We start from the raw sequence: 12984 nt of genomic DNA on the forward strand, positions 1-12984 counted from the left end.
TGAATTGCCCTCTTCAAAAAACCTCTAGAAACCCTAAAAAGTTAGAGCGCCCCTTCCTAGGTCAAAATTGAAGAGTCCTACTAAATCAGGATTCTTCCCCTTTCTTCATTTCTTCCTGATTTTGGTGATAAACCCTAGACCTGCTACAAGGGATTGCAAATCCATCAAAAAATCCAAAAACTGGGCTTACTTGAAGTCCTCAATCAACACTTTACTTCATCATGCTGTCAGCCGATCTAGGGTTGCATGATGGAACAGCTCAAGCGATCCTTAAAGTTGCTTTGATACCAAGTAGAAAAGTGCAAAAATTCTGTTTTGATTTAAAATCTGTGAAGGAGAGAAAGAAGAAAGAAAAAGAAGGTTTGCACAGAGAAGAGAAGAAGAGAGAAGTTGAAGAGATTGTGGAGAAGCCAAAAAAATCAGATCTGGCCGCCCCTTTCATTAGCTTATATACTCATAAATAAAACTGAATACAAAGACAAGTATGCCCTTAGTAAGTTGGCTACTTGTAATTGATCAAAAAAAGTTGGCTACTTGTAAAAACTAAGTAAACACACAGTCTAAAACATAAACTAATGGGCCTTGGGCCCAATAATTCTCTTAACTATGCTTTGTAAATAAAAACAAATGTTATCAGCCCAAAACTCAAAACTAATTTAACCTACTTAAGCTACAATCTAAATTTTGGGTGTGCAATGCAAAAATCATGCTATCTTTTTTCTTTCGGTGTTCATTATTTTTTATTTTTCATCTCCTCATTAAAATCTCTTGGTAGCAATACATTCTGTTCCTTAACAATGCAGATGAACCTGTGCAGAAATATGTTTCAGACTTTCAGTAACTTCTGTGCCAAGAAGTGCTCATTGATTCCTTGTGTCTATATTGATTTTAATGCATCTTGTAGGTGGTTAGTATTTATGGGGACTTTCTCTCGACTTTGGAGGCTCATAGCACTCAGGTGTCAGAAAAAGGGATCCTGCAAATCTTGTTGGATTTGAAATTCATTGCTGACATTCTCTCTGGGGGTGATTTGAAGAAGAACGAAGAGTCATCAAAAAATGCTAAGCCAAAGCCGCCTTTCAGATGGAAGCAAGATCAGAATCAGCCCAACTCTGCCACTAGAGACAGTGTCATGCAGTTGATAAATCATCTTTCTCAAATATTGGATCCTATAGACTGGCTTACGTGAGTTAATATTTTCCTTCTCCCATGGATCATCTGCAAGTACCATGTGGTGATGTACCTAACGATTGGTACCATCTCACCCTTCAAAAATATATTATATTTATTCTCTAATAATTCTCTGTAAATTATTCCATCTTGGTTTACAAATTTATGGGTTTAAATGCTATGAAAAATAAAAAAAAATGAGAAAATTCATTTCACATGCCACTCAATGTAAATTTGGCACTCACCCTTCAAAAATATATTATATTTATTCTCTAATAATTCTCTGTAAATTATTCCATCTTGGTTTACAAATTTATGGGTTTAAATGCTATGAAAAATAAAAAAAAATGAGAAAATTCATTTCACATGCCACTCAATGTAAATTTGGCAAATAAAACACTGCAAGCCAGGATGAGATGGTGAAAGGAAGTTGCATCTATGGAGATTGTGGGCTAAAAGTTCATTTGATCAGATGCTCAAAACCATATTGTGATCTGTTCAAGGAATACATTTATGGTTAAGCTTATTAGATCAATTAATTTTTAGGAATCTTAATCTACTTTAGTACTTTTGTTATCTTTTAATATGCTCGTTATTTTCTGACTTCATTGACATGCAGATACGAGCCATACCTCTGGGAGAATGAGAAACAGTGTTACCTAAGACATGCTGTCCTCTTTGGGTTCTTTGTACAACTCAATCGTATGTACACTGATAGCATGCAAAAATTGCATACTAATACTGAGTCCAATATAATGCGGTGTTCCACAGTTCCACGCTTCAAATACCTTCCAATCAGGTTAGTGCTTATATTTCTTTAAAATAGGTTTGTATCTTTTGTTATCTTTTTGGCTTATTATATATCTAATATAGTCCTACACATGCTGACTTGGACCTGTTTTTCTCTAAGTGACATATATGGACTATTTTAGAATCTTGCAACAGACTTAGAAACTTGCCAAGCTTATGAAATGCAATACTTGCACCTCTAACGTTCCTTGTATAACAAGAGGCTGTACAAAGGGAACTTAAAAAAAAAAAAACTGCTCCAGCAGTGCTAATAAACTATACTATTGCAATTTACAAAAAGATTTTCATAATACAAAAGACACACTATGAATTGAGTCCTTCCCTTAAATGGCATATGAACAGCCAGCCATGAATGAAACCTGTGTAATATCATCTGAAAAGCTTTTTCCACTTAACATTCCCTATCCTTCCCTTGCTCAAGCCATTAATTCTTCAGCCATTTAAGAAATTGACCACATATTGTGGACAACACCCCTTAATGGCAAACATGCCCATAAGCTTCCCCCAAATAGTCTGTGCAAATCTGCAATGCATCAGAGAATATGGTTCATTGATTCATCAGCCTCCTCTAACAGCACACTTTTGGTTGATGATACAGCCACACCCTTAATTATTTCTAGTGAGGAATCTGTTCAATTAAGCAGTCCATACACACACACACACACACAATATCACCTTGGATGGAATGTTATTTTTTTTTATCAATAACAGAAATTTTATTAATAAAGAACAACAATTACAACATCCAAGAGGAGAGGTAAACTCTCTTAGCCCTCCCCAAGGACAACAAAAACACAAAAATTACAACCAAGCCCACATAGATTGAGCCCTTCCTACCCCCTATTTTGCTAAGGCATCTGCAAAGGAGTTAGCACTCTTTTTGATCCACTGAAGTCTTACTACCTTGGATGGAATGTTTTTACATCAAACTGTGTTAATTGGAACCTCCTGTCCATCTATAATTGCCAAATTATCAGAAAAAGATTTAAAGTGAAACTTTCCTGACTTCTCTCACATCCGTATCCTCCTTACAGCAGCTCCACCATAGAACCAACTTCCCAACCATTTAATTTCTTCTGAATTGTGGTGCCCACACCAAGCTTCTCTTTTATACTGTAAGCAATCTGCCTATCTCCTTGCTTGTCAACTGTCAACTCAAATAAATTTGGAAAGCTTCTATTAATGGTCTGTCCCCACACCATGCATCCCTCCCAATGTTTTAAAAGGTGTATGCCTAGAGGTGCACCTCTAGGTGAGGCACCCTAAAAACACCGAGGCATATGTTGGAGGAGCTGATGCCTCTGAGGACTGAGGTGTATGCCTCAGATGCACTTTTCCATGAGGCAGACGCTTCTGGTATGCCTCATGCACCTTTTTCCCGCTTCATATAGAAAGAAAGAAAACAAAGAAAAGAAAGGAAAAGTAAGGGGGGGGGGGAAGGCTAATGTTATTCATCTTCATTCCTCTTAATACAGGACATCTTACATTAAAAAGAAAGAAGAAAAATCACCTGTTCTTCTGTTGCTCTTTTACCTCCCGTCTCTGGTTGCACTATATTTCAGCACTGGGGATGGCTTGGGTAATGCCTAACACAGTGTTGGACCTTCTTTGGGGATGGGAAGTTCAAAGTTTTTCAAAGATGCAAGCAGTGTTCGGGTCTCTGTTCCGGCTGCAGTGATTAGCACTATCTGGACTGAAAGAAATAGCAGGCTTTTCCAGAAGACCTCTAAAGAAGTGGAGCAATTAATTGCTTTTCTTTTGGGAAGCTGGTTTCCTGGGTTTCAGCTGCTAAGGGGCTTCAGCAGCATAACCTGGGGGGTGCTGTTGAGGTCTAGAAGTCTGTGGGAGCTGTAATTTGTTGTACTGTTGTTGGTTGTGCTCGGTCAGGGTATTTTCCTTGGGGGGCCTGTTGCGCTCCATCTGTTTTTTAATAATAGTTACTGTACCTATTAATGAAATTGATTCTGTTATTGATAATAAAAAGTTACTTTACCCATTTCAAAAAAGAAAAAAGAAAGAAGAGAAAAAAAATCATCCTCCTTTTTCTTTTTCTTCCTGTTCCTCCTCCTTTTCTTGAGGGGGCTAATGCCTCCTTGTACTCGGGAGACTTATGCCTCTCGCATTATGAATTACACCTCACACTTCCAACTAGTGGAATGCCTTGCATCATGCCTCCACATTTTAAAACATTGACTCCTCTAGAATTTTACTGTTTTGCCATTACCCACCTTGTATCTCACCCCTCTACTGAAATGGTTATAAGCTTTCTCAATTCATTCTCATACTGAACATCCATAAAACTGGCTGAAGACACCTGGATCCTAACCCAAGTATCTTGATCCATATTTATTGTGGATCACTCTTCTCCAAAGACTTCCATGTTGCTTGGTTGCTCCCCAAACCTCCAAAATCGTTTCTCTAAGAGGGCATAGTTTATATCCTTTAATCTTCTCACTCCAAGCCACCCCAATTTATTTGGTCTGCATACTTTGCTCCAATTAACCATGTGATATTTCTTCTCATCTTTCCAGCCCCGTAAAAAATCTTATTTTCTTTTCAATATTAGCTGCCATTAGGGGTGTCAGCGGACTGGTTTGGGTTGGACCCTGTCCAAATCAAAATCAATTTGGATGGACCAGTCCAGACTTAATGGTCCAAAGTATTTATTGGATTGGATTGGACCTAGTCCATCCGTAATGGATTTATATTGGATTGGGTTGGATTGAACCAATGTCCACTCCATTGATAGAAAATATGAATACAAATGCCAATGGACCAGGTTTGGGTTGGAAGCAATCTAATTAACACTAATTTGAACAGATTGGATGGTCCAGATATTAAATTGGACTGGTCCAAAATGGTCCAAAGTATTCATCAGATTGGATTAGGCCTAGTCCATTTGTAATGGACTCATATTGGACTGGATCGTATTGGACTGAATTTGTTCCAATTGACACCCCTAGCTGCCAAACTAGCTGGTGGGGGATACAGAGAAAGCAAATTGTTATGTTCCTAAATGGGATGTAATGTGAATTCTGTCTACTTCAAGGGAGACGAAGACCTCCAAAGAGATAATTCACAATTAACAAATGATAATTCTCATAATAATTTAATTAAGAGGAGAATTACAACTTAAATAGGCTCTTACTGACCCATTGTTACAACTATCTCCTAAATACTTGGCCCTACTAATGTATGTGTTCCAACTCAATGCACCCACTCTATACATAACTACCCACTATGGACACAATTAATTGACTCAACTTGGATACAGTACACGGACTCAACATAAACACTTAATCTCAAGCACCTTTATAATTCCTAGATAGATGAACCCACTAACGGGCATGTGACACAAATACATAGACATTGATACCAATACACCCCTCAATAAAGTCAGTTTGCCTCCATTTGACAGATACTTTGCTTTCCAAGAAGCTAATTGGTCATTCATATTGGGAGAACTATTCTTATTACTCACTTGAAGTCCTTTCTTTCTCCTCCCCATATTGGTTGGTTTCTTTCATTTTCAATTTGGCTTTAGGACTTTGGCCCTCTTATGGTGGACAGAGACTTGATTAATGCTAATAGATGTGGCAAAGGTGAATCTTTGGGCCTTGGAGATTGACCTTCAGGATTAGGGAGAAAAGATTTCTGAAGGGGAGACTGGCTAGTTAGTTGTTTTCTGAAGGAGCATGGTGTTTTTAATCAGTTTTACTAATAAAAAGAAGCATCATACAATGCCCCCAAGAGCAAGAGGACCCAAATCAAGCTTCAAATCAGGCACTAATGATAGGCAATAAACAATCCTGTCTAACTGATGCTTGTAGCCAATCCAGGTGGAACAGCTGGCTCATGAAAAAAAAACAGATATGTCCATTTCTAAGACTATCAGCTAATGCATTAGTGAATCTTCCATTTGAAAAAAAAATGTACACTCTGGAGATCAAAGACAGCCTCCTAAAATGGTGAAGCAGCAGCTGAGGCCGTTCCTTTTTGCCTCTCATCCAGCTGATAACTAGGGAAGCAGGATTCATGTAGCCAACCCCATATAGGTGTGATAAAGCTTGAATGATGATGATCTAGCTGATAACTAGGATCCATTACTTGGTATAATGGTAAAATCTTGGGTTGGCAAACATGAGAATACAGGTCCAAAGGCTAGGACCATATCCAATCTACTTGTCCTAACTCCTAAGACCCTAGATAGCTGGGACCAATGTTGGCTAATGGTCTTTTTTTATCCAGATGGTAACTGTCTGCGTTTCCCCTTCTATTTGAACACTTGAGTTACCTAGTGAATGAAAAATCCATAAGCCATGATGTAGCAGAACTATTGTTGCTCCTATGATGTCCCGTGAAGCATATGTCATTGTAAAGCTCTGAAGGGGTTTCTTTGTAAAGATTTTTTTTTTGTCTATTAATGAAATTTAACATTATTCATAAAAATCCTTCTTTCCTTTTCCTTTAATATTTTTTTTCTTTTATTTTATACTAAAAAATTTTTTTATTCCAAGAGTCTTGATGCTGCTAAAGTGGTTTCTTACAATCGTGTTGGTTGTTATGCAGTGCCCCAGTATTGTCTTCAAGGGGGACGGTTAAATCATCTCTTCCAATATCCTTAGATGATGTATCTTCTACGAGCTCCTGGAAAGCATATTCAAATGGAGAACTAACTCCAAAGCTTGGGTTTGATGATACCTCAAGCTTTGCAGCTCCATTGTTCAAGTCTTTCATGGAGGTATGCAGACCTTACTGTCCTTTAGGTGGTTTTGTCCGTATTTTTTGTCTCTCATACAGTCATTGTCTTTTTTCTTGTTTTAGTTTTTGATGTAGCCAAAAATATCTAGCATGGTTTAAATATTTTCTTTAGTGAAATAAGTGGCCCTGCTGATACTCTCAATTTGACTATGCCAGTAGGTGTAATATTCATGGCATTTTCTTTTTTGACACATCAACGTAAAGAATATATAAGTTAAACTCCTGGTAGTTTTCTTGGAACTTCTCTTTTTAGCAGTATTCTTGTTTGTAATGAAGGCAAACTAGGGTCATATAAAAGTGGTTTAACAGTCATTTCAGATAGAGAAATGTTGAATATGTTAGAGCTTAGAAGGTCTAGCTACAGGAATATTCTTGGAAAGGGGATCACCTCTCTAGCCATATTTTGAAGAAAAGTATGAATTCCTAAAATTAGTTGTGGCAAAGGCCAATTGTTTTTCTTTTTGGAATAGTCATTGAAGGGTGTATGTGGAAAGAAGGAAAAAACAAAAAAGGAAGGAAGACCTGCTCTGATACCAAAATGTGATTCAGTCCAATAAAAATCTGTAAAATATTTTCAGATTATAACAAGGAGAGAAAAGAAGAGTTCGATGGTCTCCTCTTCCACCTCCCTTATCTTTTATTAATCTTACTAAGATTGAACAAATTACAAGTCTGCCCTTAAGTGGGCGTCCGACTCATGAACATACTTCAAAAAAAGCATAAAAAAGAATTAAAGGCCCATAGAGAAAAGGCCCATTAGCAAACAAAACAACTAGGAAGAACTAACAATAAGATAGTAATGGGCTAGGGCCCATTTGGCCCAGTCTCTCTACAAAGCTGGAAGTTTATGGATTATATTTTAAGGAGGCTGAATTTTGGAGAGAAGTTTAGAAATTGGATAAAGGTGTATATTTCAATTTCCTCATTCTCAGCATTAGTTAATGGAACCTCTCGTTTTTTTTTGTTCGGGAGTTCTAGGGCCTTAAGACAAGGTGACTCTTTATCCCCACTACTATTTATTTGTGCAACTGAAGCACTAAGCAGAATGTAGAAAGAGATGTTCAGGTGGTTTGATGGAAGGTTTCAAGGTAGGTGGAAATGAAGTGGAGGTGTCCCTTGTGCAATTTTCAGATGACACCCTCTTTTTTTGTGATGCATCTTGGGAACATTTATAGAATGTGAGGGCTTTGCTGAAATCTCCCAGGCCAAATGGCTTGACAAATCTGTTCTATGTGAAGTGTTGGGAGTTCATCAAGCAAAATGTGCTGAATGTGTTCGAGACTTTTCATAGTAGTGCTTCCTTGCAGAGAAGTTTAAATGCCACATTTATTTCCCTCACTCTTAAAGTGGCTGGGGCTGTTAACATCAAGGACTTTAGACCTATTAGCCTTCTCAATAGTGCTTTTGTTCCTGGGAGACAGATGTTGGACAGTGTGCTTATTGCTAATGAGCTCATTGATTCTAGGAGAAGATTTGGGACACCAGACCTGATTTGCAAATTGGATATTGAGAAAGCTTATGACCATGTGAATTGGAGATGTCTGGACTTTGTGCTTGCAAGAATGAACTTTGGGCAAAAATGGAGGAACTGGATGAAATTTTGTGTTACTTCCCCTAAGTTTTCAGTTTTGGTCAATGGACAAGTTACAAGTTCTTTGAGTGTTCAAGGGGTATGAGACAAGATCCCTTTTCCACCTTTCTCTTTATATGTCTTATGGAAATGCTTTTCCAATTCAGTAAGTTGGTTGTTTCTGATGGTCGGTGGGAGGGTTTTGAAATCAACCAGGGGGGGAGGGGAGGTGCACATGCCACAGTTTGCAGATGATACTGTGTTTTAATGATGCTTCTCGAGATCAGTTGGAGAGTATGCTTGGGATCCTCTGCTGGTTTGAAGTTGTTTCTAGGCTCAAAGTGAAGTTGGGGAAGAGTGTTCTTTTTCCATTGAGCCAAGCTGACTGTTTGGATGAGTTTGCTGAGGTTCTTGCCTGGCAAGTGGACCATCTCCCTGGTAAATACATAGGGCTCCCTCTCGGGGCCAAGTGTACCTTGAGTGCTATCTAGGATCCAGAGGTAGAAAGGATGGAAAAGAAACTAGCCTCTTGGAAAGCTAAGTATCATTCCTCGGGGGGCAGATTAAAAAGTACTCTTTCAAACCTACCCACCTATTTCCTATCTCTCTTTCCCATTCCATCCAAAATAGCAAAAAGCTGGAGTCCCTTTAGAGAAATTTTCTATGGAGGGGTTGGGAGGAAGAAAGAAAAATCCATCTTGTTAAGTGGGATCAGGTTCGCCTTCTTGTGGAGGATGGAGGCTTGGGAATAAGGAAGTTGAAGGTTTTTAACTCTTCTCTTCTCAGCAAATGGCTTTGGAAGTTTGGTATTGAGAGGAATGCTTGGTCGAGGACCCTAATTGCATTTAAATATGGGGTGGACTGGGGTAATTGTAAATCTTTGGATTCTTTTCAGAGCTGGGGATGTTCCCTTTGGAAAGGAGTTATGAAATCCTTTCTGGATTTTTCTGGTGGCCTCTCTCTCAAGATTGGTAGGGACGATAGGTTGAAGTTTTGGAAGGACTCCTGGTGTTTAGGCATCCCTCTTGCTGAAGCCTTTCTCTGCTCTTTCAATGTGCCCACAGTCCTGATGCTTCAGTTGTTAATTCCTATGATGTGGTTGGGGATGCAATCTCCTGGTGCCCCCTCTTCAGACGAAATCTTTTTGATTGGGAGATGGACCAGCTGTTGGACCTTCTGCAACTGTTACAGAGGCAACCTATCTCTGTTAATCTGGTGGATGAATGGAGGTGATGGAATGGTGATGGCGTTTTTACTGTTAAGTCCTTGGCCTTAAATATGAGTAGAACAAATATTTCTGATTTCCCAAGTAAGCAGGTGTGGAATTCTGTCAGCCCATCTAAGCATAATTTTCTGGTTTGGGTGATGGCACTAAATAAGTGCTTGTCGAGAGTTAACTTGGTTAGGAGAGGGGTTCAGATTTCAGATCTTAACTGTGGCCTATGTGGGCTCTTGCCAGAGAGTTGATCACCTTGGCATCCATTATTCGATCTCTGCAAGAGTTTGAGAGCATTTTCTCAAGGTGGCTGGGTTATGCCTGGTTTTGTCAAGGACCTTTTATACTGCTGGAAGTTACCTGGTCTGAAGAAAAAGGGTGTTCTGATTTGGAGAACTATTCCTGCGGCTGTTTTAGTGACCTTATGGACTGAAAGAAGCAACAGGATTTTCTGCAACAAAGTGAGAAATCCAGTGGATTTATTCAGCAGCAATGTCTAAACTTGCTTCTTGGATGTCGGTTACTCGAGTTTAAATCTCAGAATCTGTTTCAACTGCTTTATACTCATTCTATTTGGAGTCTGTAATGTGTCTTCTTCCTGTGTGAGGGACTCCAGGAAGTTGTTGTAACATTTTCATCTTTCATCAATAAAATTATATACACACACACACGCACACACACACATATTTGCATACATACATATATGTAAACATATTTACATAAATGCATATATACATATATAATTTTAGAGCAGGTTCATTGACCAACTTGAGCCCGGCCTGGGCCCCAGCCCAACCCAAGTGCATCAAATTACAGTGCGGGCCGGGCTCGGGTTGGGAAGATCTGGCTTTGCTCTTAAGCCCAAATTTTAGGGCCAGGCCTGGGTTGACCATAAAACCCAGCCCAACCCGCTCGACTTGCACCCCTATCTTTAGTCAAGGGGAAAAAAGTCTGAAAGGAGGAGACTGAAATCTAGTACCTTGTGAGGGAGAAGTATTATGCTAAGAAAAAATTTCTCCAATACAATCATAAAAAACAAAGACTTTACCCAACTAAATCCCCCAATGGCCCAACTGTTGACCCTCAAAACTAACCCCCCACACAGTGACTCTCATGGACTATTCCTTTTCTTCGAGTTGCTATTCCTTTTAGGCTATGGAGGTGTAGTTGTCGGAGGCTTTTGGGCCTTTCTTGGGGATGATCAAGTGGGGATACTTTATTTTTATTGTTGCTTTTCCCTCTTTGTCCTGATTTGCATACAGCTTATTTACTCTGATATGAAAAGGCGCAGAATCTATTACCCCAAAAGCATATTCAAATTTCAGTTAAATAAGCCAACCGTTTCATATGATGGTTAAAAATATCAAACGCTGTACCAATAAGAATTGATGTCAAACATAATCGCAACTTTGCAGTCCTAGTTATTTTTCCAAGTACTGAGTTTTCTTCTCATGGCAGGTTGGTTCTAGATTTGGAGAGAGTACACTGAAACTCAGCTCCATGCTTACTGATAAACAAGTTGGGAGACTCAAGGACAAATCAGCAGCAGCCATGTCAACATTTGGTGACATACTCCCTGTCCAAGCTGCAGGTCTTCTTTCATCCTTCACAGCTTCAAGATCAGAGCCTTGATTGCTAGATGAGGTTCACTATTTTCTTCGATCAAGAAATATCTGTAATTTAGTGAAGTACCATATACTATTTTCTTCATCAACTCGGAATATATTGTGCAAATTCAACTGCTCGGAAGTTGATGAGGAGATGGTATCCACATCCAGATGTCGTTCATATATGGAGTGATAGATACGCGTGCACAACAAATCAAAAAGGAAGGTGAAAGAGAAGATGGAAGTTATAGACTTATAGTTGAGGATGTTGGGCCTGCAAATTGGAATGTGTCTTTGATATGGCAGTTTTATTTTGAAATTAGTGTGAAAATAGTTCAGGAATTTGGCTATCAGAAGATATAGTTATGATACAGTCCAGCGGAAGGCCAATCTGTCTGTCGTGCAAATCACTTGGATCTTATGTTTCATTGAGAGCATGCCGTTATCAGCGGAACCTTTTACCAAATACTTGGGTAGGCCTGTTGCCCCCCCCCCGGTATGTATATTTCTTTCTTATTTCCTTTTTCTTTGTGTTTCATATTATTCTAAATCTAACATCCCAAGTTGGTTATTTTTCTCAGTTCTTTTCTTAATGGATTTATTTTATTCTTATTGATTTTTTTTTGCATAGATCAAATCAACTAAGTTGTTTCTTTTCTTCCTTATTGTTGGATGACCATAAATCTAATATCTATCATATGGATGATCCTTTATATGTTTCCTTTCTTCTAAATTGGTCATTAACATTGCATCTTGAAACACGGAAAGTAAAATGTTTATAATTATTAGTTGATTAATTATTACTTTTTTTTTTTTACTTAAAAGTTAGAACTTATTGTTTATAAACTTCTATTTTATGGATATTTGTACCTTCTATCGTTCTAACTTGGTGTATTATATGTTATTTTTATCATTTATAAACTTTAATTATTATTATTATTATTATTATTATTTTTTATTATTTTTGAGGTTTACGGCCTCACAATGCTTTGTGGCTTAAGCCTCACCTTTTTGGGCCATTATGCCTCAACTATGACTTTAGCCTTTTAAAGCCTTGCTAATGCTTGCCGCATTGGTTCAAAAATACAAATCTCTTCACTATCTCAACCTAGCCCCAAACAAGCTATAAATTCATAAGAAAAACAGTGGAGGACATATCCCGCCTTGCCCCAAACCCAGAGAGCAAAAGAATTCTCAACATCACCCTCTTATTATTCTTCGACAACATCAAGTAATGCATCAAACTAATTAATGCGCAAAGCAGGAATATTAATATAATCCTCATGGAGTTTTCTAAGGTCCGTTGGAATAAGCAACACTGACTCGTAAATTTCATAAATCATAGCTTTTATAATCAATAGCAGCATTGGCCATGAAATCAGCACACCTATTTTCTTTTCTCGAGCAACGAGAAATTGTATTTGCAAATCTCATGTTGCTAAGATTGGACTTAATCTTTTTGTGGGTGTAATCAACTGTCCAAGGGTGTTAAATTGTACCTTTTTATGATCTCAACAAGAACCTTATTGTCACTTTCTAGTTCTATTTCAACAATTTCATGATGGAGACAAAGTTGGAGACCATCAAGTAGGCCTATCAATGGTGCCCGATACTCCGTGGCCCAATCCGATTATCTTGAACTCGGATGGGCTCAATATGCTAACAGATTGGATTCAAATGGAATAAATGAAATCTGATTAAAATCGGATTGAATTCGGAAGTACCACATCCAATCCGTTGAAAATCCAATTCCAATTGATTTTATAATACTAAAATTATATATAGCACATATATTGTACATTTTGTTGTTTTGGATTTTGTAGAAGTCTGAAATACCCTGCAGTATTTTC

At 38.2% G+C, this 12984-nt stretch overlaps 1 protein-coding gene across 2 annotated transcripts in view; it reads left to right on the forward strand.

Moving 5' to 3' along the window:
* The window catches only part of LOC148873502 (conserved oligomeric Golgi complex subunit 1-like), a 37144-nt gene extending 25544 nt beyond the window's left edge, over positions 1-11600 (forward strand). Inside the window, exons 3-6 of one of the 2 annotated variants that reach the window (XR_016105225.1) lie at positions 905-1253; positions 1790-1969; positions 6550-6721; positions 10986-11600. Coding sequence is in view for 1 of the 2 variants with exons in the window: in XM_088965336.1 (XP_088821462.1) it covers positions 905-1185; positions 1790-1969; positions 6550-6721; positions 10986-11159 (807 nt within the window). In the remaining variant the exon portion in view is untranslated. The remainder of the gene's footprint in view (positions 1-904; positions 1254-1789; positions 1970-6549; positions 6722-10985) is intronic. The other variant, XM_088965336.1, reaches the window with a different exon arrangement.
* Positions 11601-12984: the final 1384 nt, after the last annotated feature.

Source organism: Nelumbo lutea, chromosome 1, assembly GCF_056320005.1.
Source record: "Nelumbo lutea isolate HS-2025 chromosome 1, American lotus-T2T, whole genome shotgun sequence".
NCBI lineage: Eukaryota > Viridiplantae > Streptophyta > Magnoliopsida > Proteales > Nelumbonaceae > Nelumbo > Nelumbo lutea.